Genomic DNA, 22,436 nt, shown 5'->3' with positions numbered 1-22,436 from the left:
AATATTTGGAATTTTGGCCAGATGGTTATTAGAGGAACATACAACTCTTATCAGGCTATAGTAGGCAATCCTGGCAGATAAATAATCAGTTCCTGAATTATGGAGCACTTTGTGCATTAACAAAGAGGACTTGAAAATAATCAGTTTTTCCAGGGGGAACCAGTGTAGGTTATGCAAGTGCATAGTAATGTGCTCTCATCTAGGAAGACCAAGCCAGACTATTCTGTCTGTCCCCACAGTCTGAGCAGTCTAGAATCTTCTCAGCAGATACTTTAGAAGGCCAGCATATAGTGCATTGGCATAGTCCAACCTGGACATAACCAAAGTTAATACCACTGTGATCCTAGTCAAAACTGATAGATGCAAATTTTGTTTTGCGATACGTCAAATCCTAAAGCATTCACCTACCACTGAGATAATTTGGTTATGGAACTATATTTTATCAAATTTAATCCCCAGTGTTTTTACAGTCTACTTGGGTATCTGGTGGAGACAACCCTGCAGACCAGTGGACATCTAGATTGAGAGCGAAATTATGTCTAAAACTGAACACTTCTGTCTTTTCAGTGTTACACTTCAGTTGGTTATAGGTCATTCACTGAAAAACTACTGAGAGACAGGGCTGAATGGCATCCTGTTCAACGGGCATCCCTTTACCGAAGGTGAAAAAGATCTGGGTATCATCCACGTAAGAAATCTTAACCCCAAATGATTCCACCACCTTAGTCAGGAGGGACATATAGATATTAAACATTGTGGGGCTAAGCGCTGAACCCTGACAAACTCCTACTAAGACCCTTTGGTTTCAGAGGAGTCAGGGGGTAGCCATACTTCCTGACTCCTGTCCTCATGAAAGGATTTCAACCACTTCCAGGCACTGTCCCTGATGCCAATCACCAGAAAGCATGAGAACAGACTGGCATGTTGACTGTTTTGAATGCTGATGAAAAATCAAACAATACCAGGACTGCCCTACCACTAGCACTGATGGTGCTTTTAATCAGTTCAGAGACCTCCAACAAGGTAGTCTCAGTACTGTACCCTGGCCTAAAGCCTGATTGACTAGGATGAAGTAACCTGTTGGTCTCTAAGTAGTTGGAGAGCTGATGGTTCACACATTTTTCCACTAACTTGAAAGGCTCAGGAAGAAGGAAGATGGACCTTTAGTTGCCCGGGACATCAGGGTCCGCGCTTGGCTTTTTTATAGGAGGGACAATTTTAGCCCTCTTCCACCATAAAGGCACCACTGCAGTGGCTAAGAATTATTCAGCAACACAGTCAGGATGGGACTCATAACATCAAATCCCAGAGCTGGAATTGAAGGGGGTTATGATTGTCAGGGGAACCAGACTTGAGAGTTAGAAAAGCGCATCTAGAATCTTTCAATGAGATTGTGTTAAACTCAGGCAACAACCATGAAGTGCATGGTTTAGGGTCAATGATGCATATAACACAAGCGTGGTCACCTAAAGGGGCTGTCTATACGTTGGCATTAATGATGCTTCATATTATTATGATCTATTTTACTTACTTTCTAACTTCAAATGTTGTGTCTGTTTACCGAGGAATGTGTACAAAAGAAGCTTGGATGATGTCATCAGTGATGTCATCAAAAATGACACTTTTAAAAAAAATATCTTTTATTAATTTTCAAGCAAAGGCAGTGAACAATACAAAACTACTGTGTATAATCACCATTACCCTTCCCCCACCCCCCTAACTGCTCCCTACATATGATATATCATTTCCCAATTTTCATTGTACCTCTAAACAAGAGATTCAATCCTTCACAGTTTATTGTACATTTACATTTATATAGTAGAGGCTTTGTCCATGTCGGACTCCGAGTTTACACGTGAACTGTTTGGACTTGTGTCATCTGGGTGTTTAAGGTAATCTAATATTGTGTCCCACTGTCTTGCCGTGTCTCTAGACCCTCTCCCCCGTGCTGCCTCGTGATGTAGTATGTTTCCCTCTGCTTCTGCCCATTTGATCATTGCATTCTGCCATCTGTGTATGTAGGGGCCCTTAGCGTCCTTCCAATGGATCGTAATTTCTATTTTGGCCAAAATTAATGCTAGATCAATATATTTATTGGTTGCCTGTATAGCAGAGGGGTGGGGAAAATCTCCCAATAATGCCGTCAAGGAAGATAGTTTCAGTTTCCTGCCCGTTACCGCGCCAAGGTTTTTAAATATCTCCTCCCAGTAAGGCACTATTTGTGGACAATTCCATAACATGTGATCTAACCCTGCTTCTGGTTCTGGGCATCTGGGACAATCCCCACCTCCGGTGGCATATATCTTTGCAATGTTTAGTGGGGTAAGATAAGCTCTGTGATGGACATAGAGATTTATTAATTTAAAGCGAGCATTCCTAGATGCAGAATATATATGTGTAGTAATCCTGGCCCATCTCTGTTCGTCTATGGTTGTCCTCAATTCCGTCTGCCATTTCAATCTGAGTTTGTCCAAAGGAGTAGAAGTGTCTTTATGTAGAGCTTTGTATATTGCTGATATCATCCCCCTGTCTCCCCCCTGTGCACAGAGAATTCTGCACCCTTCATGTGTAGGTGGTTCGTGTAACCCTGACTTCCATGTTCTCAGTACAATCCTGGTAATCGCATTATACATAAGAAACAAGCCGGAGGGGACCTCAAACTGCTCCCGCAATTCGGGGAAGGTACGCAACCCATTAAGATACAAGTCACCCAGTACTATAATATTGTATGTTGCAAGGCTCTTGATCCCTGTGAGGGCTATCTCCCCTCCCACATGTAGCAGACCTGCTATTGGCACCTCTGGAGCATAGGGGACTGCCGTACGGGAGCGTCGGAGACTGCGCTCCCAACACACCCGCACAGCTTGCAGGTCCAATGATAGCTGCTGCCGTCTGCCTCTAGGGTTCAACAACACGCTCAGGAGGGCGTGAAGTAATCCGTCTGGATTAAACTGCAAATTCTGGTCAGCTGGTTCCTCACCCAGAGATCTTGCTAGCCATTGCAGCTGACCAGCCCAATAGTATATCTCTATATCTGGTGCCGCCAGCCCTCCCCCCATGGTGGGTCTCTGTAGTGTGCTCAATGCCAGTCTGCGACTGCCGGACCCCCAGATGAAACCGAAGACCATAGAGTTAATGTCCCTGAATAGTGATCTTGGGATAACCAGTGGGAGAGTAGAGAACTAATACAGCAATCTTGGCAGCATTATCATCTTTAGTAACGCTACTCTCCCCGTACCCGCAAGCGGGAGCGTCCCCCAAAATTGCTTATCAGTTCTCAATTTCCTTATTGCTCTATGTACATTCCCTTCTAGTAAGTCTTCTGATTTATGATATATCTGAACTCCCAGGTAGCGGTATGTAGTGGGTGCCCAGGGGAGCTCTTGCGTGTCATTGATCCTTGGGACCCCCTCCATTAATGGGAAGATGGAAGATGTCTGCCAGTTTATTCTTAAACCTGATGCTCCCCCATAGCACTCCAGCATAGCCATAGCTCCCGGTAGGCCGGTTTCCGTGTCCCCCAGGAAGATTAGCATGTCATCCGCATATAGCGCAATATGGTGTACTATGGTGCCACCCTGAGCCCTTCAAAATAAGTGCCTGATCTAGCCATTTGGGCAAGCGGTTCCACTGCTATTGCAAAGAGCAAGGGCGACAGGGGACAACCCTGTCTGGTGCCCCTGCCAATTTGGTATGGATCAGATATAGTCCTACCCGTACGTACCCGCGCTGTAGGATTCGTATAGAGCAGCCGCGTCCAACGGACAAAATCATGTCCTAGGCCCAGTTTCAGCATTACATTTTCTAAGTAATCCCATCTAAGGCTATCAAAGGCCTTCTCAATATCAACTGAGATAATTGCTGCCTGTTGCAAAGTTGGAGACGCAGAGTGGAGTATGGAGACGAGTCGTCTTATGTTCTGCGCTGTGTTGCATTGGGGGACGAATCCAGACTGATCCCTATGGATTAGTGTTGTCATATAGTGCAGAAGGCGGGCAGCTAGTATACGACTAAGTATCTTGTAGTCCATGTTAAGCATGGACAGAGGGCGATAGGAGCGCACATCTCTTGCCGGTCTGTCTGTTTTTAGAAGTGGTATCATGACAGCTTCATTAGTTCTTTGAGGCAGATATCCTTTCTCCTTCGCTTCTGCATAGAGGGTACACAAGTGTGGGGCGAGATGGTCAAGGTATATGCTATAAAACTCCATCGGACGTCCATCAGCTCCCGGGACCCTTCCTCTAGCCATATTTTGGATTTAATGTCTGCTGCCGAGATTGGTTCAGCAAGGACCTGTCTGTTCTCCTCCCCCAGATGTGGGAGATCAACTTCATCCAGGTCCCTCATTTGGGTGGAGCTCAGAGCCTCAGTAGGTGGGGCATACAGTTGTGAGTAATAGCTAGCAAACCGTGCGTTTATTGCACTCTGCCCATAGAGACGACAGCCAGCTGCGTCTTCTATTTCCATTACTACTGTCTGTGGTCTTGGCGGAGCCACGAGCCATGCCAGGAGTGAGCCCGCTTTGTCTCTTTCTGCATGTTGCTTAGCTAAGTATTTTCTGTAATCAAAGCGGTGCAACTTTTCAGCTGCCTCTGCAATTTTTCCTTTGATATCTGTGATCAAAGGGGCCAGGTCCGGGTTCCTGGGTCTCCGGCGTTCATTGTCTCTAAGGGATACCTCATGTTGTTGGAATTCTGATTCTAGGGTTCTACGACCCCCACGCTCTCTGTTATGCACATTCCTCTAATGACTGTTTTAAATGTCTCCCATTCAATCGCCCTAGACAATGCAGTTTCTGCATTAAAGGCAAAATAATCCTTTATTGCTGTTGATATCAAGTGTTTGAATGCCTCGTCCTCAAGCATCTCTACTCTAAGACGCCAGGTTGGAATGCTTGGCTTTTCCTTGCACCAGGCTAGGGACAGCAGCAGGGGATTGTGATCTCAGATAGTGCGGCATAAATATTCTGCTGCCTCTACTACGCTTTGTGTCTCAGGGAAGGCAAGGAATGTGTCCAGACGAACATGCAAGTCGTGTAATGTAGAATGAAAGGAAATCTCCATCGTTGTTGCCAGTCAGAAAACTGTTTAGCTACTTTTGTAGTATGGGAGCGAGGTAAGGGGGGATGTGACCTATCCAATGCAGGGTCTGCAATGCAGTTAAAGACTCCGCCTATCAGAGTAGCCTGTGTAAAGTAGGGACCCAATTCCTGTGACAATCTATTAAGAAAAGCTCCCTGTTCTTGGTTTGGTGCATATACTCCCCCTATGGTGATATCTCTACCTTCTAACCTCCCAGTTATTAAGACATATCACCCCTCCTTATCTATAATTTCATGTGTCTTTTGAAAAGGTACTCCTGGACGAACCCATATTAATACACCTCTTGCAAAGGCTGAATAAGTAATCGCAAATACCTGGCCATGCCATCTTTTCGCGAGGGCTCTGACTTCCTGTTCTAAGAGGTGTGTTTCCTGTATTATGGCTATGTGGACTCCTCGTCTCCTAAGCTGATTGTATACTTTGTACATCTTACCCATGCTATTCAAGCCCCTGACATTCCAGGTAGTGATTTTATACTTCAAGGGGGAACCCATAAATTACATATGTGAAAAACCAAATTGTGTTTACTCTTCTCCGACAGCCCAGGACTTATCCTCATCAGTGTTTCCCTGATGTGAAGTTTAGTTAATGTCATTATGCTGGGTGCAAATCTCTCACAATACACACAACTAACCCCCCAAAACCCCAACTCCCCTTCCCCAGGACCGGCAATTAAAACTATCCCCGTCCAAACTTGTAAAGCAATAACAAACATCATGTATGTAGGGCGGAACACCAGAAACCGAGAGCCCGCATCCCGGCGTATCCTCAGGGCCCATTCAGATTATCTCATGAACCAACAGTCTTGTTACATGGCTGCCCCTGCATCTGCTACGGTTGATTATATTGTGAATTACAAAACAGAGTCCCGGACTCCTGTGGCAAGCTTCTCCAATTGAGCTATCACCCTCCCCCTCCCAAGATCCATCACTCTGTAACATCAAATCTCGTAATGGAACAAAAGCTGTCACTGTCTGACTGCCTATACTTCCTCCGATACTCACAGATTTTTAAAAATCATAGTGTTCAAATAAGATCCTCTGCATATCTCTGGGTTACTTTAGGTATACTGACGGATGTGTCTTGAGATGAGATGGATATACTACCTGAATTGGAGTCATGATCAGACAGGTATTCGGAGGACTGAGTCAAGGCAAGGTTCCCCACAACCATAACTGCTGCAGTATCTACTGCATCTCGCATTTCCTGTAATGCTTGATGGTGCGGAGGAGCCATGTCCGTTCTTCGCTTATTAGACCTGTTACACCTCCGGCTGGTTGTTCTGGGGGTACCTCGTTGTAGATCAGAAGTCAATGGGCCAAGAGATTCCAACCAGTCCCACACTAGCTGGGGTGAGGTAAAGAAATGGGTCTTATCGCCATAGGTTACCCTCAGTTTATCCGGGAAGAGCATGGCTTATTGAATTCCTCGGTCACGGAGCCGCCGATTGGGATCTTTGAAGGAAGCCCGCTGCTTTTGCGTGTCTCTGGTGAAGTCTGGGAAAATCATTACCCGTTGGTTTTCCAGCATTATATCCCCCTTTAGTCTTGCCAGTGTCAGTTTGAAATCTCTGTCTTTAAAATGGAGTAGTTTGGCAACAACCGGGCGAGGCCTGGTTCCCAGGGGGGAGGTCTGGTTGGCACCCTGTGGGCTCTTTCGATGGCAAAAAAAGGTGGATAGGTCCTCTGGAGCTACTACTTCCTTTGTCCAATTCTCCAGAAAAATCTCCATGGTCCCTGCTTTCAGCTCCAACTTTTCAGGTAATCCCACCAGTCGGATATTGCTTCTACGAGCATGATTTTCAGCGTCCTCTGTTCTTGCCTCCAGCAATTTAACTCGTGTAGCAAGCCCCATCAGGTCCTCAGATAGAGCTTGGTAGTCAGGGGTCAGCTGTTCCAAGGTCCTTTCGTTGGAAACCACTCTGTCCGTTAACCTACAATGGTCATCTCTCAACAGTGAGAGATCTACCGTTAGAGTGCCTATCTTCTGTTCTAGGGCTTCTGGAGAGATTTGGATCACTTTGAGTATCGTGTCCAGTGTGGTTTCAGGAGTTGGTGCATTGACGTTTGCTCCAGAGTTAGTCGATTGCTCAGATGGTTTAGTAGCTCCCATACCTTCCAGTTCCTGGCCCTCTCTTCATTTCGGTTTGCCCATCGCGCTAGGTCCTGTCTCCTGCTTCTTTTGGGGCCAAGCGCGGTCCGCAACCACAGTCACTGGCCTTTATTTGGATCTGGTAGCCCCTCGGCCAGTACCATCTGCGCTCCTGCGAGTTTCCAGCACCGCCAGAGGGGGGATTAGTTCCTACAATCCAGGACTCCTAGCGTTCCTCTCCGGCGACTAATGCAGTCCCTCATCTCCCCCGAATCGCGTGCCTGCGCTCCTTTTTGTCGCAACCTCACCAGGTAGGAAAATCGTGACTGTTAGGTTGTTTTCCTTGGGGTTCCCACTTGCCAGGGTATCCGTGCTCTTCGCTACGCTCCTCTGCCCCATACAGTGCGCCGCGAGGCAAGTGCGGCACAGTGGGGATTCGCACTTCACTCTGGGTCCTTCAGTGCGAGGAAAAGGCAAAAGGGGGTATCATCGCCGGCTCCCGTCTTTCCCCCGGGTCGCAGGCGCTGGTTCTCAGCAATAGCATAAGCTTCTTATCCCGGTGGCTCGGGCACCGCGTAATTCTGCCGGAGGGCGCGGTCGCTCATGCCATACCTGGACGTGTGTGTCCCTTTCGGCCTCTCGTGTGCCCCGGTCACATCTAATAACTTCAAACGCGTGCAGCACGGCCTCGTCTTATACTCGAGCCGCAGTCGCTATTTTGGTGCGCTCCAGTCCGGGACTCCAATGTTCCATGCAGCGCCAAGCCGCCTACTACAGCTCGGGCGTCAGCAGATTTTTGTGCCCCAGGGACTCAGAGCCCCTGGGCACCGTTCGGATTCAGTTTTGGTGCCGTGGTTATTTCAGGATTTCACGGGCCCTGCGACTGCCACCGGGAGCTCCGCGTTAAGCGTGCGGCTCCATCGGCTGCAGGCCACACCCCGTCATCAAAAAAAAATGTCACTTGAGGTGTCATCAGCGATGTCATAAATGATGTTATAGAACATGTCATGGGTGATGTAATAAGTGAGGTTATAAGCAGTGCATGGAAAAGCTCTGCTAAGTATAAAAGGTGGATTTCTTTTTTTTTTTTTTTAGCTTTTAGTGTTCAAAACATTAATGTTTTCACTGAGATAGTCACCTAACTATAACATGACTGTAAGCTTTGTTTTTAAAATGAATTTCTAAGATTTTTTTTTTTAAACACAAACAGATCTTTTTATCGCTCCTAACTATAATGGTACTTTAGTAATGGTCAGTCTTTAAAACATGTTACGATTACCAGTTACTGTGCTTTTTTAATACTTTTAATTATTTTGTGCTTTAAAAAAAAACTTTTAAAAACTTGTGTGTGGAATTTTCCTGTTGTTTTAATTGGGGGGCCTGTTTGTTTCTGATAGTAATGTTGACTATCAACCACAGACAAAAGTGTAACTCCTACTGTACATGGTGTTCAATCTGTATACAACTATTCAGAGAGAATTTCTACTTTCTTTTTTTAACATAAAGTAATATTTTATTACCATACATAAAACCAACCCCTGCCATAGACGGCCTGTGGCCGGGCCCTGTGGCCTAACCCCCAGCAGGCTGCCAACCGGATACCACGCATAGCGTTTGGGGGTGGTGCAGCGTAGGTTGGTCGATCGGGTCCCGTGGGCCCCCATCTCCTGGGGCCAAAACATATATATTAAGGAGAGGTGGGCATGAAACACCCTCCCCAGGCCTTAAAACCCTCGAAGACCCCATCCCCGGGGGCCAAATACAATTTAACAGGGGAAGATGCGGCACCCCCCGCCAAGCCTTCTTGGGTCACAGGGTCCCCACCTACCAGAGCCAAAATGTAAATGGAGGGGACATGCAGCTCCCCTCCCCAATGCCTACTAGGCCGTAAGGACCCCATCTCCTGGGGTCCAAAGCTCGTAAAAAGGGGAGGAGGGCATGCAGACGCTTTGTGCAAGCCCTATTTTTTCCCCTGGGATCCCATCCCTTGGGGCCAAATGCAATCAATGAGGACAAATAAAAAAGGGGAGGGGGAGCCATGCAATCCCACGCCACACGCCTTCTCAAGCTCCGGGGACCCCATTCCCAGGGACCTGCCTTATACATAGGTGGGTGCCCGGGTGCTGACCAAGGTCATTCACCAAGCACATGTAGGGGGGCCGTGGAGGGAGCCCTAAATCCCCAAGGGCCCAGCCAGCTCCTCGATTGGTGCGAGAGCCATGTTTGCTCCCACCCAGAGGGAGCAGCTACTTATGCTTGGCCCCTCTGGGTGGGAGCAATATGCGTTCTGTTTCCTTGCGTTCACTGATGCAGGCAGGTAAATAGAACACAAGTCTGCTCCAGTCGGCGGGAGCATTTTAAAATCTCTCGCCGGCTGCGAGCAGACTTGATCTAGATATTGGTGGACGAGTTACTCCATCCAACAGTGACGGATATCCCGTCTGCCAATATCTAAATCCCACCACATTCTATGGGATTTAGATATTGGCTGGCTGGATATCTGTCACCGTTGTTACAGAGTAACTCAAATACCAATACCTAAGTCAAGCCCTTAGTGTTTGCCCCTGTTTGGTGGGAGATTTAAAAATGCTCTCCCGAGACGGAAGCAAATACACGTTTCCCTGCCCTCGCTAGTGTGGGCAGGAAAACTAATGTGTACCAGGGGTGGGTTCTCTGGGACACAGTAAGTAAGCTGGCCCCGGGGGATGGGGTCTCTGGGGCCATTAAATGCACAGAGAGGGGTGGCACAGAGCTTTCCTCCCCTTTATTTTGGAATATGGTCCTAGGGGTTGAGGTCCTCGGGGTTTCCTTAAGCTCAGAGAGTGGAGCCTGCCAGCCCTACTCCCCTATCAGTTTGAATACGGCCCCAGGGAATGGGGTCCATGCAACCTCTTTAGGCTGGAGGTGGGGGGCCACGCACAATCTCTCCTTTAATTTATACATTTGGGCCCGGAAATGGGGTCCCCTGGACTGAAAATGGCTTGGGGAGTGGAGCCCTACATATATATATCTATCTATATATATATATATATCTATATATATATATCTATATATATATATATATATATATATATATATATATATATATGTACATATATATATATCTATATATATATATCTATACATATATATAGATATATATATATATATATATATATATATATATATATATCTATATATATGTATAGATATATATATATAGATATATATATATATATATATAGATATATATATATAGGTTTGTGCCCAAGAACACAGTGCAGTTAAACTGAAGAACCACTGAAATGTGCAAGTTATGGTTAGGAGCACAATCCATAACTTGCATGACAGCTAAGCAAACCATTACTTGCATACCCACATTGGTCTGGGTATCAGAGTGTGTTCATCCAGTCCCCCCATGGCTTTTTTCTTTTTCCCAACACAGTGCATCATATTGGGTAATGGTGACCACAATGGAAATTCTTCTGTGATGGCCAGGCAATTAGAGCATGGGAGATTCACAAATGTGCAGCTGGATTTGAAAACCCTCACTGAATAATGACCGATAAAGCTCCCTAGTCAAATGATGTGCCTTATTTAAATTTGATTTGCAAGCATCTGTGAATTGGTGAATCCTTGGAGGCTCCACAATTAAAGGTCCAAAGACCGGTTTCATCCTGCATGCTTTCGCACTGTTGGTCAGGGAGGACCTGACTTGGCAGTTTGGGCTGGACTGTTCCCATTGTAGCAGGGTCACGACTGATTTGCATATCTCTCAGTCTAAACTGAGGTGGCATGGTGGGTGAAAAGCAAGGGACTGGGATGTGGCCCAAGCAATTGCCAGTGTCTAAAATTAATTAAAGCATTCCATTCATCACCTTGTTTTTGATTGTCTAGGAGTAACATGTATGCCCAGACATGGGTCCCATGGTAACTGTGCCACTGGAGCCAAGCTACACCTGGCTGATGAGCCCTAACAAGAAAGAAACAAGTCTTCGATTCCTTGTGTTCTGGTTGAGGGGGGACCTGGCCTGGCAGTTTGGGATGGACTGCTGCCACTGGAGCAGGATCAAGAATGATTTCCATATGGCTGGGTCCTAGTTGAGGTGGCATGGCAGGCGAAAAACAATGGATTGGCATGCGACCTGTGTGATAGCCAGTGGATGGAATTAATTCAGGCATTCCATCTATCATCTTGTATTTGATGCCTTAAGTTTGACGGGTATGTCCAGATGTGGGTATGATGCTCACTGTGCCACTGGAACCAAGCTACACCTGGCTGATGAGCCCCAATAAGGGTGAAACTGGTCCTGGGTTGCTTCAGTTCTGGTTCATGGAGGACCTGGCCTGGTAGTTCTAGCTGAACTGTTGCCACTGAAGCAAAGACAAAGGGCAAAGACTTATTTGCATGTGACTGATCTCAAACCGAGGTTGCATGGTGGGAGAAAAACAATGGATTGGGATGCAGCCCAAGCTGAGATAAATTCAAAAACTCCATCAATCACCTTGTTTTTGATGCCCTACAGGTGACTGGTATGTCCAGACAAGAGACCTGTGCTCAATGTGCCACTGCAACCAAGCTATACCTGGCTGATGAGCACTAATAAGGGTGAAACCCATTCTGGGTGCTTCTGTTCTGGTTCAGGGAGAATCTTGCCTGATAGTTCTGGCTGAACTGTTGTCACTGAAGCACAGTCAAGACTGACTTGTATATGGCTGCGTTCAAACTGAGGTGGCATGGTAGGAAAAACAAATGTATTGGTATGCAGCCTGTCCGATTGCCAGTGGTTAAAATTAATTCAAGCAGTTCATCGATCATCTTGTTTTTGATTACCTAAGTTTGATGTCTACGCCCAGACGTGTGACCTATGCTCACTGTGCCAATGGAATCAAGCTAACTTGGCTGATAAGCCCTAATAAGGGCGAAACTGATCCTGGGTTGCTTCTGTTCTGGTTCAAGGACGACCTGGTCTGGTACTTCTGGCAGCATTGTTCCCACTGATGCAGGTTCAAAGCTGATTTGCATATGGCTGGGTCCAAACTGAGGTGACATGGTGGATGAAAAACAATGGCTTGGGAAGCAGCCCACAGCGGTTGCAAGTGGCTGAGATAAATTCAAGCGTTCCATCAGTCACCTTGTTTTTGATGTTCTAAATTTGAAGGGTTTGCCTGTACGTACGTCCCCTGCTGACAGTGCCACTGGAACCAAGCTAGGCCTGGCTGATGATCCCCAGTAGGGGTGAAACTGGTCCTGGGTTGTTTGTGTTCCAGGTTAGATAGGATCTGGCCAGGCAGGTCGGGTTGGACTGTTCCCATTGGGGCAGGGTCAAAACTGATTTGCATATAGCTGAATCCAAACTGAGGTAGCATGGTGTGTGAAAAATGAGTGATAGGGATGTGGATCCGAGCGATTGCTAATGGCTGAGATAAATTCAAGCATTTCATCCATCTCTGTTTTTGATGCCCGAAGTGTGATGAGTATGCCGAGACATGGGGCCCATGCTCACTAAGCCGCAGGAACCAAGCTGGATATGGCTGATTTGCCCTAATAAGGTTGAACTGGTCCTGGTTTGATGTGTTCTGGTTCAGGGAGGACCTCATCTGAGAGTTCGGGCTGTACTGCTCCAACTGGAGCAGGGTCTAGATTAGGTGGCATATGTCTTGGGCCAAACTGAGGTGGCACTGTGGGCACAAAACAATGGATTGGGATGCGGCCCCAAGCGATTGCCAGTGGCTAAGGTTAAATAACGCATTCCATCCATCTTGTTTTTGTTTTGGTATGCCAAGTCTTACCAGTGATGCGTTTGATAGCTGGCCAGCCAATTTGATTCATTGTTAGCGGTTTAGGAGAAATGGAGTGAACCATTTGAGTGCATTTCCTCATGGCCCCGCTCTGTGTTCTAGTAACTGTAAAAGGCGTCAGTAATAGACGTTGTTAAATGCCAAGAAAACGTTGAGAAATATGAGTAGGCAATAGTTGTTCCAGTCCAGGATTTACAATGGGTTGCACATGATGTGTAGGATGGGGATTTTACTTGTATAAACCCAGTTTAGAAGTTGTGGAGCAAGTTGAACTGCTCAATCTGATCGCAAAGTTGTTTGAATAGACGTTTCCCAACAGTTTCAAAAGGAGGGGAATGTTTGACCCCAGATAAAAATTATTTAGATCAGACAGATCTGCATCTGTTTTTTCAGGAGAGATGCCACTTGCCTAATCTTCAAGTAGTCTGGGATTGTGGCTTGGGTTAGTGATGAATGTATGATCTTTGTCCAGAAGAGGGACAGAAAGTTGACTGAGATCCTTTATGATCGCAGAGGTGTTTGGTTCATTACAATGGGAGGTGGCTATGATCTTAAGGCTCTCAATTTTGTTGAGGATTTTGAATTTACTTCATGATGCTGCATTTTTGGCCTTACTGGGCTGGTTGAAAGTCTGAGCCTTCTCTGTTGTAGAAATTTCCTGTTGCGAGATGTGTGTGCTGATATTCAAATCCTTGAACGTTTCTCTGTCAACAAAAATTTAGTTTTCAATTTTGGAAAAATGACCCTCAAAAAATGTTGAGGGTGCTTCATAGTTCAACTGGAGGTGTTACTTATCACAGTGGCATCATTGGTTCCGGTTTATTGTTTGACAGTTTCAAAGAGTTTAACGGACTGGTTTCTGGCATTATCTTTTTGGGATCTGAAGAATGATCCTGTGGCACTCCATATTCACTTTTTATATGTATTTCTTAGGCCTGTAGCTGTTTACATGCATTAAGAAGGGTATGTGCCTCCATAATCTCTCCACTCATCTGAATTTCCTCCTTTCTTGATTTAGGTTTTGGTTGCACCATGGGTTGGTCAATTTGTTTTAGAGTTGATTGAGGCAGAATGGGGCTACTACCTCCATTATATCTGTCATTGATTGGTTGTAATGGTCAGTTCTTGTATGTTCTGTAATTCACTTGGGTGTATGAGGTTCCTCTAACATAGAGAATATAAATCGCCCCTGTTCATGTTTCGGTTATCTTGTATCCAGTGTTTGATCCCTTGGCCTTTTGCTTTTAGTACGTGTGATGTAATGTGGAAGATGACGGGTGATTTATTGATGGTAAGGATCTCCATGGTTGAGTGGAAGACGATGGTTGGGGGGGTGGGGGGTTCCGGTGGGTGATAACACATGATGCATTCATGTCTATAAATCTTGTTTAGCTAGTAAGGCCACACTGGTTTGTACTGGGGATTTTACCTCCTCGCCAAGCTTGTTGGAACTGGAATGCCATTGTGAAGTAGGGTAGTGCCTAAGGTTTGGCATATTCCCTTGGGTTGTCCCCTCACATTGTTCTTTCTAGTGGACCACTTTGTGTGTATGTGCCTTGGATCGTATGGTGCCTAAACTGGGCCTGCTCTGCAGTGAAAATGTTTGTATGGTGGGCGAATATGTGACTGTCTTCAATGAGAGGTGTGCCGTTTAGGACTCTGCCCCTCCTTCGTGGTTAGGTGGACAGCTGAATTTAGGGTAATCATCTTATGTGCAGGGCTGAGCCTAGTAGACTGCCATCTTGCTGTGACTGGATGGTGGGCTGTGCGGGCTGGGTTGGGTAGGAGACCTGATCAGATAGGCTTGGAGTAGGTACTGGTGTTCTGAGTCGATGAGTCGAGTTGGCGTTAGTAGGCCCATGCCTGGGTTAGTTCATGAACATTCTTCATAGTCTGGTGGTTGAGTGTGGAGGGGTGGCTGGGCAATTTTGATTGAAGAGCATCCAGGCATCAGCATGTTCGGAATATGATAGTTATAGTTTTCCAGAAGTACTCAAATGGAAACCTTTGCTTGTGCAAGTGTACTATATGTGTAATATATATCTGCATTGGCACATTACCTTTCTTTGTCCATAGCAACAATTAATTTGACCATGGAGGAACTGATTCATCTACACTGTCATCAAATATATACATTTATCTGTTCCCTCAACCACCCCCACAGTGCAAACACAGATGCTACTGTCCTTGACAATATAGTAGTTGTTTAAAATGTGCAAATGTGCAATTATAGCTTTAAATTATTTTGGGAAATTGATGGTTTTAACAATGCATAGAGTCATAACTGAATATACGATGTTGCACTTGAAGCTAATTTACTGAGACTCTTTGTAGTGTAATGAATACTGTGAAGTAATTATGCCACATTTTCATATGAGACACCTTTTATTTTACTATGGATGCAGTTTTGGTGAGCTACTAATCTTGCTCCTGCTCGTTCCCCCTCCCAATCAGTGTCCTGCTGCAAACCATCTTTCCCTGCTTCCTCTGAGCACCAAATGAATGATGTCAAGCATTCAAAGATTAACTGTGTTAGGAAATGTTTACTGTAAATGTAGCTGCCATTGTGTACCCAAAGTAACATATTCAAGGACTTCCGCTGGCGGTTCCATCGAAGGCACACTAATTTTCTGAGCCATTGTTTACGCATTATTTTTTGAGCTGAACATCTCATCTCCAGAGTGCAGTTGCTGAGAGAGGAGGTAGAAGATTTCTCTAACATTAAGAAATGGGTTAGTACTATAGATTTAAAATATTAAGTTGCTATTTTTGATTTGTTACTGCGACCCTAACCATGGTCATACCATGCTGAATTTGCAGAGTCCAGGTTTTGTGATATGTGTATAAAAAATATTTGCTTTAGATTTGTGGGGGTCATTTTTATAGCTGCCTATGGGGCTGCTGGGGGGATTTCTCATTTTTCTGCCCTGAGACTATGCCTATTTGACACTGATTTTCTTATGGGGATGCTGTAAGTATAGTTTTATGGGTTTGACTTGGGATTTAACCTACACCTGTCTAATTGGTGCTAAGTTTTGTGACTCTATATTACTGTATTTGGCCCTTCATGTATTTTCATACATTTTTCGCTGTACCACTTTTATTAATAATTTTGTAATAAATCTATTTTTGCAAATCAGTATTTGGAAGGGGCGTGTTTAGAGCATCCCTTCCTAATCCTGATTCGTAGTGGTAGATATGAATATTTTGTGACCAAATTAAGCTCTCAAAATATTCAATTTTTAAAAAGATACCTGAAGGCTGGTAGAAACTATTTGGAAATGGGAAAGGGTCCCCATGAGACCCTTTTCCCTTTGTGAATGCTGGTATATATTTATAAGAGCAGGCAGTGGTGCCACACGCAGGATGCATTAAAAAAAAAGATTGCTTTATTAAAAAGCAATCACAGATATGGTGGGCTGCAGACCCCAGCAGGCCACCATCCCTGTGATGGCAACAAATCCCAATGGGTTGCAAACTGCAACCTACCTCAATATTCATGAGGGACGCCTATTGCAACCTCATTAGAAATCACTATTTCCAACTTCTAGGCTTATGTGGATTAGTTTAATGCGATTTCATAATTGTGATTCCCAAGGAATTGCAAATAGGAAATCTCTATCCCTAAATTCTGTATATATGGCCCATAGTTGTAAAGAAAGGACCTCCAAATAAAGTTCACAAACTTTACAACCCACCTTTTTCTGAATCCAGCAAATACGAAAATTCCAGTATTATGGCAGGATTTCTAAATTCTTAAATCTCAATATGCGGGTACATTTCCACCAATCCTGATCAAATTGAGAATGAAGGCTAGATGTATGAAGATTGGTAATAGCGAATAACAAATAGCGAGTTTTTGCACAACGCTCAACTCAACCAAAAACATTAGTAATAAACAAAATTAGCGCAAGATTAGCTCCCTGAAGCAAGAATTGTATAATTGTTTTTAAAGTATGCGTTTTTCGCCATGATAAATTTAGTGGCACCTTGTTTCGTCCAAGTGTTCGACAATTAAAAATAAATATTAAAAATAGTAAAACAGCTTAGCAAAAAATGCTGAAAAGCAATCCTCCAGCGTTGCACATGCAGTGGGCCAAGTGAAGCGCTTTTTAAAAACTAAACATGTTACTTTGTGGAATGGAAGAAAGGATTTACCGTCATAAACAATCAGCTTACACATATTTCTGTGTTCAGGTTCCAGACATGTTTGCAAAATGCTTTCTAAAGTCCGATAGAAGAGCTTCGCTTGCTGGACGCGATCTTCGCTGCTAAAGGCGGCACTGGAGAGGTTTGACATTTCACGCAAAGATGCCAGCGGCGTTGCATATTCCACAATACAGTAATATGGCTTCCAGGAAAAAAGAGAACATGTCACAGGTTAACAAAACTTAAGCAAGGTTATTTTTGTTACAGTTATTTCAAAACAATATACCTTCCTGTCGTGCAAAAATACAAAGGTGCAAAAGCAGGCAGTTGTTACAGATCTTAGTCAAAGCTAACATCAGTGAATCCTGGGAAACACAGGTAACGGTCCTTGAGGTCTAAAAACCCCAACAACCTAGAAGGATGATTCTGAAGAGAGAAAGACTATCTGCATTAACAAAAGGCAATTATTTATATATGTGGTATTTGTACAGCGCAAACCCAGCCGAGAGATGGCGGAGCGCTGTACGGGATCAAAGGCAAAGAAACAATCTAGGAGTGACTCCAGGCAGGGGGTGCTTGGTGCTGGGGTGGGGTGGACAATTCACTGCTTATGACGCCGTGTTTTTGGAACAGATGTTTCTTCGGCTCTTTTCCTGAAGTACAAGCGCGTGCCGCTCCAGATCCTGTGTGCGAGATGGACAAGACCTGTTGCCTAATTTTATTTCCTTGCGCTTTCACCAAGGGTGGCCAGACGTACCAGATTTCCCCTGAACAGTCCCGGGTTTTAGAGGACAGTACCGTGTCCCGACGCTTCTCTTAGTTTTAAATAAATGTCCCGGTTTTTGGGACAAAGGTCAGATTATTAAATAAATGTCCCGGTTTTTGGCACAATACTCAGATTATCTAGAGAACCATAAATTAAAGAGGCCTACAAAGTATGAAGAGGGAGGCAGAGAGAAGTGGGTGGGGGCGGAAGGTCAAACCATAGTAATTTTAAATATGTAGTCTTGTAAATGTGTGTGTGTATGCAGACACACACACATTGTACGGCACACATTCACAAAGCTACGCAAAAAAACGGGACAGGCCAGATATAAAAGTGAGATTAATGTATTTAGTCCTTCTTCAATGCCTGACCTGTCCTGGTTTTTGCTCCTCAAAATCTGGTCACCCTACTTTCACCTCCAGTCTGTCCTGGCTGGAGCTGTGCAAGAGCCACTGCAGGTGGTGAGCTTTTCAGACAGTTACAAGGCGTGCCAGTTGTGACGTCTCTGTATATGACGCAGCTGGCAATTTATAATAATAGAACGTTTTTTGTGTGTTCCAGTTAATCCATTACGATGCCCATTCACAAAAGGTACGGGGAGATATACTTACAAAGTGCACACTGAGATTATAAGATTATGCTTGTATATAATTAGCATATTTTTGCTAATTCCTGCACATTTCATTGTGGTCCATATTAATATACCCACTGCATATCCAATGTATGCGTGTCCTTGTAATTTACATACAAAAGTGATCTGTTTTGCATACCCTGTTGATTTAGGAACATTTGCCAATCCCTAACAATTGTCAATCCCGTATTCCATTTCTTGTTTTCATTTCTTTTTTCTTCTACATGCCACCCCGTCCTACCATAGCACATCTTTATGTAAACACTGTGTTGGTTTACTACAAATGTGCATTCCATATCATTGGCAGCCCCTCTAATACTGCCTTCCGGACACTCAGTCACTCACCTATCCCCGGCCATTCCGAAATTTCACAATGCAAGTGAACTCTGTTTTCAAGTCCATCACACAAGGCTGTGGATTTTAATGCCCTGTGCCTGACCCACAGGGCTCCCATCCTTGAAAAGTGGATGAACAGACACAATCAAGTAATTTTGTGCGTATTTACAAACCAAGCAAAGTAGCATGACCTCGTATACGTTTAAGGATTTACTGTGATCAAAGGTGGGAGTAAAGTCATTTCTGTATGGAAATTGGAATGGAACAACCAAACAATTGGAGGAAGCGTAGGGAAATGGACTATTCCACAGACAAAAATAGCTTCCTCACGCCTAAAAACACAAGGCGTTTATGAACTGCTACCCGTTGGCTCCGAGTTCTTTGTAAATTCAACCGAAAACAGACATGGGACCAAAAGACATGCTTAAATGTTTCATAGTTTGTGGTTTTGTCATAGTTGTCAAACTTCACAGGGCCATGCGTTATCGGATAAGCCAGTCTTTTTTTTTCCTTTACGAATTCCGGGACTTGTAGTCATCTTTTGTTAGAGTTCTGTGACTTGTAGTCCTGGTTTTATACTGAGTTAAATATGACCACAAGTCCCAGAAGTCAAAGACAGGGATAAAGCTCCAAGGGGAGGGTGTTTTGGGGGATGGGGGCGTTTGGGGTGTTACACGCCCCTAATAAATTCATCTTGTAATGAATAGTTGGGTACAGATGCTTTCAGTCGGGTATGGTGAGGTGTCTGTAAGATTTCACCAGGAATTTTAACGCAGACAAAAACGCACACACTCTCCCTCTCTCTTTTTGGGAAGACTTCAAAAATGTTGGTTATTTCACAAAATTATATGCTTTCTCTCACTCAGGAGCCCTACCAATCCCTACCCCCTTCCCCCCTTCCGCTGCCCCTGAAGCCCCTTCCTCGCTCCCTGCTTTGTCCTATAATGTATTTTAACATTAACTGCCAGCGTGATTCTTAGGAATTCCGAAGCTCGCATCCCTCCCAACCCAAACCAGCCTGCCCCCCCCCCCCCCCCCCCCACACAATCTTACTGACCAAGCTGCGCCCCTGGTCTAAGAAAAAAACGGATTTGGCCTAATTAGTCAGGCATGAAACCCGGGAAGGCAGCTATGTTTCGTATGGCTTGAAAATATCAGATTTTATCCACCAAGGAAATAGATAGAGATAAGTAAATTGAGTCCTTTACAATATTATTTCGAAGGTTGTGGTAAAACTATGAAAAAATAAAATAGGTAGTTGGTTTTGACATTTTTAGCATTCAAAGGCGTTTTTAGGCCTGGAGACTAGCTGGCTGGTAAGAAAAAAATAGGGATGAGGAACATTTTTAGGCAACCCGTCGGGAGATCCTTAACGCCCAGGAATGATGTAATTCAAATGATTTACATGATCTAACCACGGTTTGGTATATCATTTCCACATATTTCGTGTTTCCAAACAACATCTCTGCATCGACGACAAAGGTCACACATGTAATATGTATATAACTAGTTTGTATTACTCACACAACTTAATCAACTATTTAATAACATAACATTTACCCTTTTTTCTTCATCAAAAATTTTGTAAATGGTGTTTTTATAGATCCTTTCCTTGACTCCGGCTCTGTCTTTGTAAATTGGTGGCAGGCTTTTGAAGAACTCGATGTTACTGTCCGCATTAGATAAACTGTCATACATTTCACAGCTTACTGGAATTAAAATGTGCAATTTACATGTTTCTTTGCGTCTGAGAAGGTTCTCATTTTCTTTCTTGAAAAGACGTAAGGACTCTTTAAACTCTGCAAATAAACAGGGGAAACAGGTCACTCAGTTGTTAGTGATTTAAAGTCAATGGCACGTATAAGGAGAGTCTTCTGGTTCTATATATAAATGTGTTTTCAAATTGATATGTTTTAAAATCCATGATAAAGCCATTTTTATGTGGTCTAAGAGAGGAGGGATGGTGAAAACACGTGAGAGAAGTTAAAGCTCTTCGCACAAATCTGATAAAACAATCAAGAACTACTTTTTGAACACGCACATGGCAAAAAGTCAAACTAGAGACCCCACACAGGCATAGAACGTTCTCACTGACTCATCCTCCCTTGTTAGAGTATTCCTCATTCTCATGCAATCTGCAAACTACTGACCAGATTTTTGGTGAAAGCACTGGAAACACTAAGAAAAAACATATCCTCTCCTCTTCCACAAATGTCTGATTTTGCCCACATCTTCCATGCTCCAATTAACAAATCCTTCAGCAAACGTCAATTTCAAAACGTGCATTCGAGTCACCTTCTCTAAACCAGGGTTCATCCAATTTGAGTGCCATCACTGACCACCCTATCAGGCCAAGATCATTAACAATTATTTTTCTCTTAAATACAGTGCAATTTGGACAGCCATTTAGGCCTCTTTATCAATCTCATTTCTCCTCACCTCTTAGTTTGAAACAGCACTGTGGCCTTGGTTATCTCTCTGGCACTATTACTGATGTTGGGAACCCCTCTGGTATTACTGCTGAACGTTTAACGTACAATACAGAGATTACATTGCACTGAAGCAACTAAGATGCAATGAATTGCCTGTCTGTTTCCTAGTTTCCTCTGCAGGTCAGGGTCCAAGGTAGTAGATTACACCCAAATTCCAGTAGGCCACCACCCAGGTGAACTGGACCCAATCCACAATAAGGGACTTCTTCAAGTCTCTTGTGATTGAGTGCCGGGTCTATTGGGCTTCAAGCTCTGGTGCTGCCAACAGCAGGCGGGGGTTATTGGTTACAGGTTTTAAAATAGTCTAGAAAATGTTAACTAGTATGGACAAGTAACTTGCAGTTATCACCCATTAGAAGTCAGATCCTTCTGAGCCCTGTCCATTTTCAGGGCTGCTTGTGAAGCATTCTATAAGAACTCTCTAAACTGGTTAACATACACCAGGAGCAACTGGGCACCCTGGTAAGTTTACTGTGCTGCCAGGTTACTGTAAGCCAAAGGATGGTGGCTCCAATGGGTCTGACCTTGGCTACCAGCTATAGCTAATAGAGCACACCAGAGGGTCTAGGAAGAAATAGGAAAATCACAAAGCTACTAACAGAGAAGAGCAATATCTTCTCCCACAGAATAGATTCAGCACCATTCTTCAGGTCATGATCTTGTCTGACACTATGTGATGGGTACAGGTGCTTGATAGCAGCTGAAATTGTGGGTGTCATTATGGCACACAAGGAGAACAGTGCTGGTTGATAATAATATGGATTGAAGGATTCAGGATTTTGTTGCATTCACCACAACCGGATGTAGAAGGTATCAAAAGGGGAAGAAATTACAATAATCCAAAAATGTTTTGTTTTAGATTCTGAGATACTTAAATTATTACAAAAACAGCACATACAACGTGTACTTAATCTATTTTAGACCTGACAGCGGTTGGTGTGGTCCTCCTGTCAAAGCTTTTTCCTGCTGGAGATTTTTGACGTCCAACAAAGTGACAAAGTCAGAGAGGAGAAATCTTCACAGCGACTCCCTGATGACAATGCCTCCTCCTCGAACACTGCCAGATGCCTTGCCCCGCTGAACTTTAC

The 22,436-nt window shown here is 44.3% G+C and overlaps 1 protein-coding gene across 5 annotated transcripts in view; it reads right to left on the bottom strand.

Annotated features, from left to right (window-relative positions):
* STING1 (stimulator of interferon response cGAMP interactor 1) overlaps positions 1-22,436 on the bottom strand; it is a 232,182-nt gene that overhangs the window by 16,973 nt on the left and 192,773 nt on the right. For 3 of the 5 annotated variants that reach the window (XR_011194142.1, XM_069199301.1, XM_069199303.1), the window contains 2 exons: positions 20,417-20,655; positions 17,133-17,325 (listed from right to left, as the gene is read on the bottom strand). Coding sequence is in view for 4 of the 5 variants with exons in the window: in XM_069199301.1 (XP_069055402.1) it covers positions 17,133-17,325; positions 20,417-20,655 (432 nt within the window). In the remaining variant the exon portion in view is untranslated. The remainder of the gene's footprint in view (positions 1-17,132; positions 17,326-20,416; positions 20,656-22,436) is intronic. The other 2 variants (XM_069199304.1, XM_069199302.1) reach the window with 1 other exon arrangement.

This window comes from Pleurodeles waltl, chromosome 7, assembly GCF_031143425.1.
Source record: "Pleurodeles waltl isolate 20211129_DDA chromosome 7, aPleWal1.hap1.20221129, whole genome shotgun sequence".
NCBI lineage: Eukaryota > Metazoa > Chordata > Amphibia > Caudata > Salamandridae > Pleurodeles > Pleurodeles waltl.
This window is presented reverse-complemented; position numbering and strand designations above follow the sequence as displayed.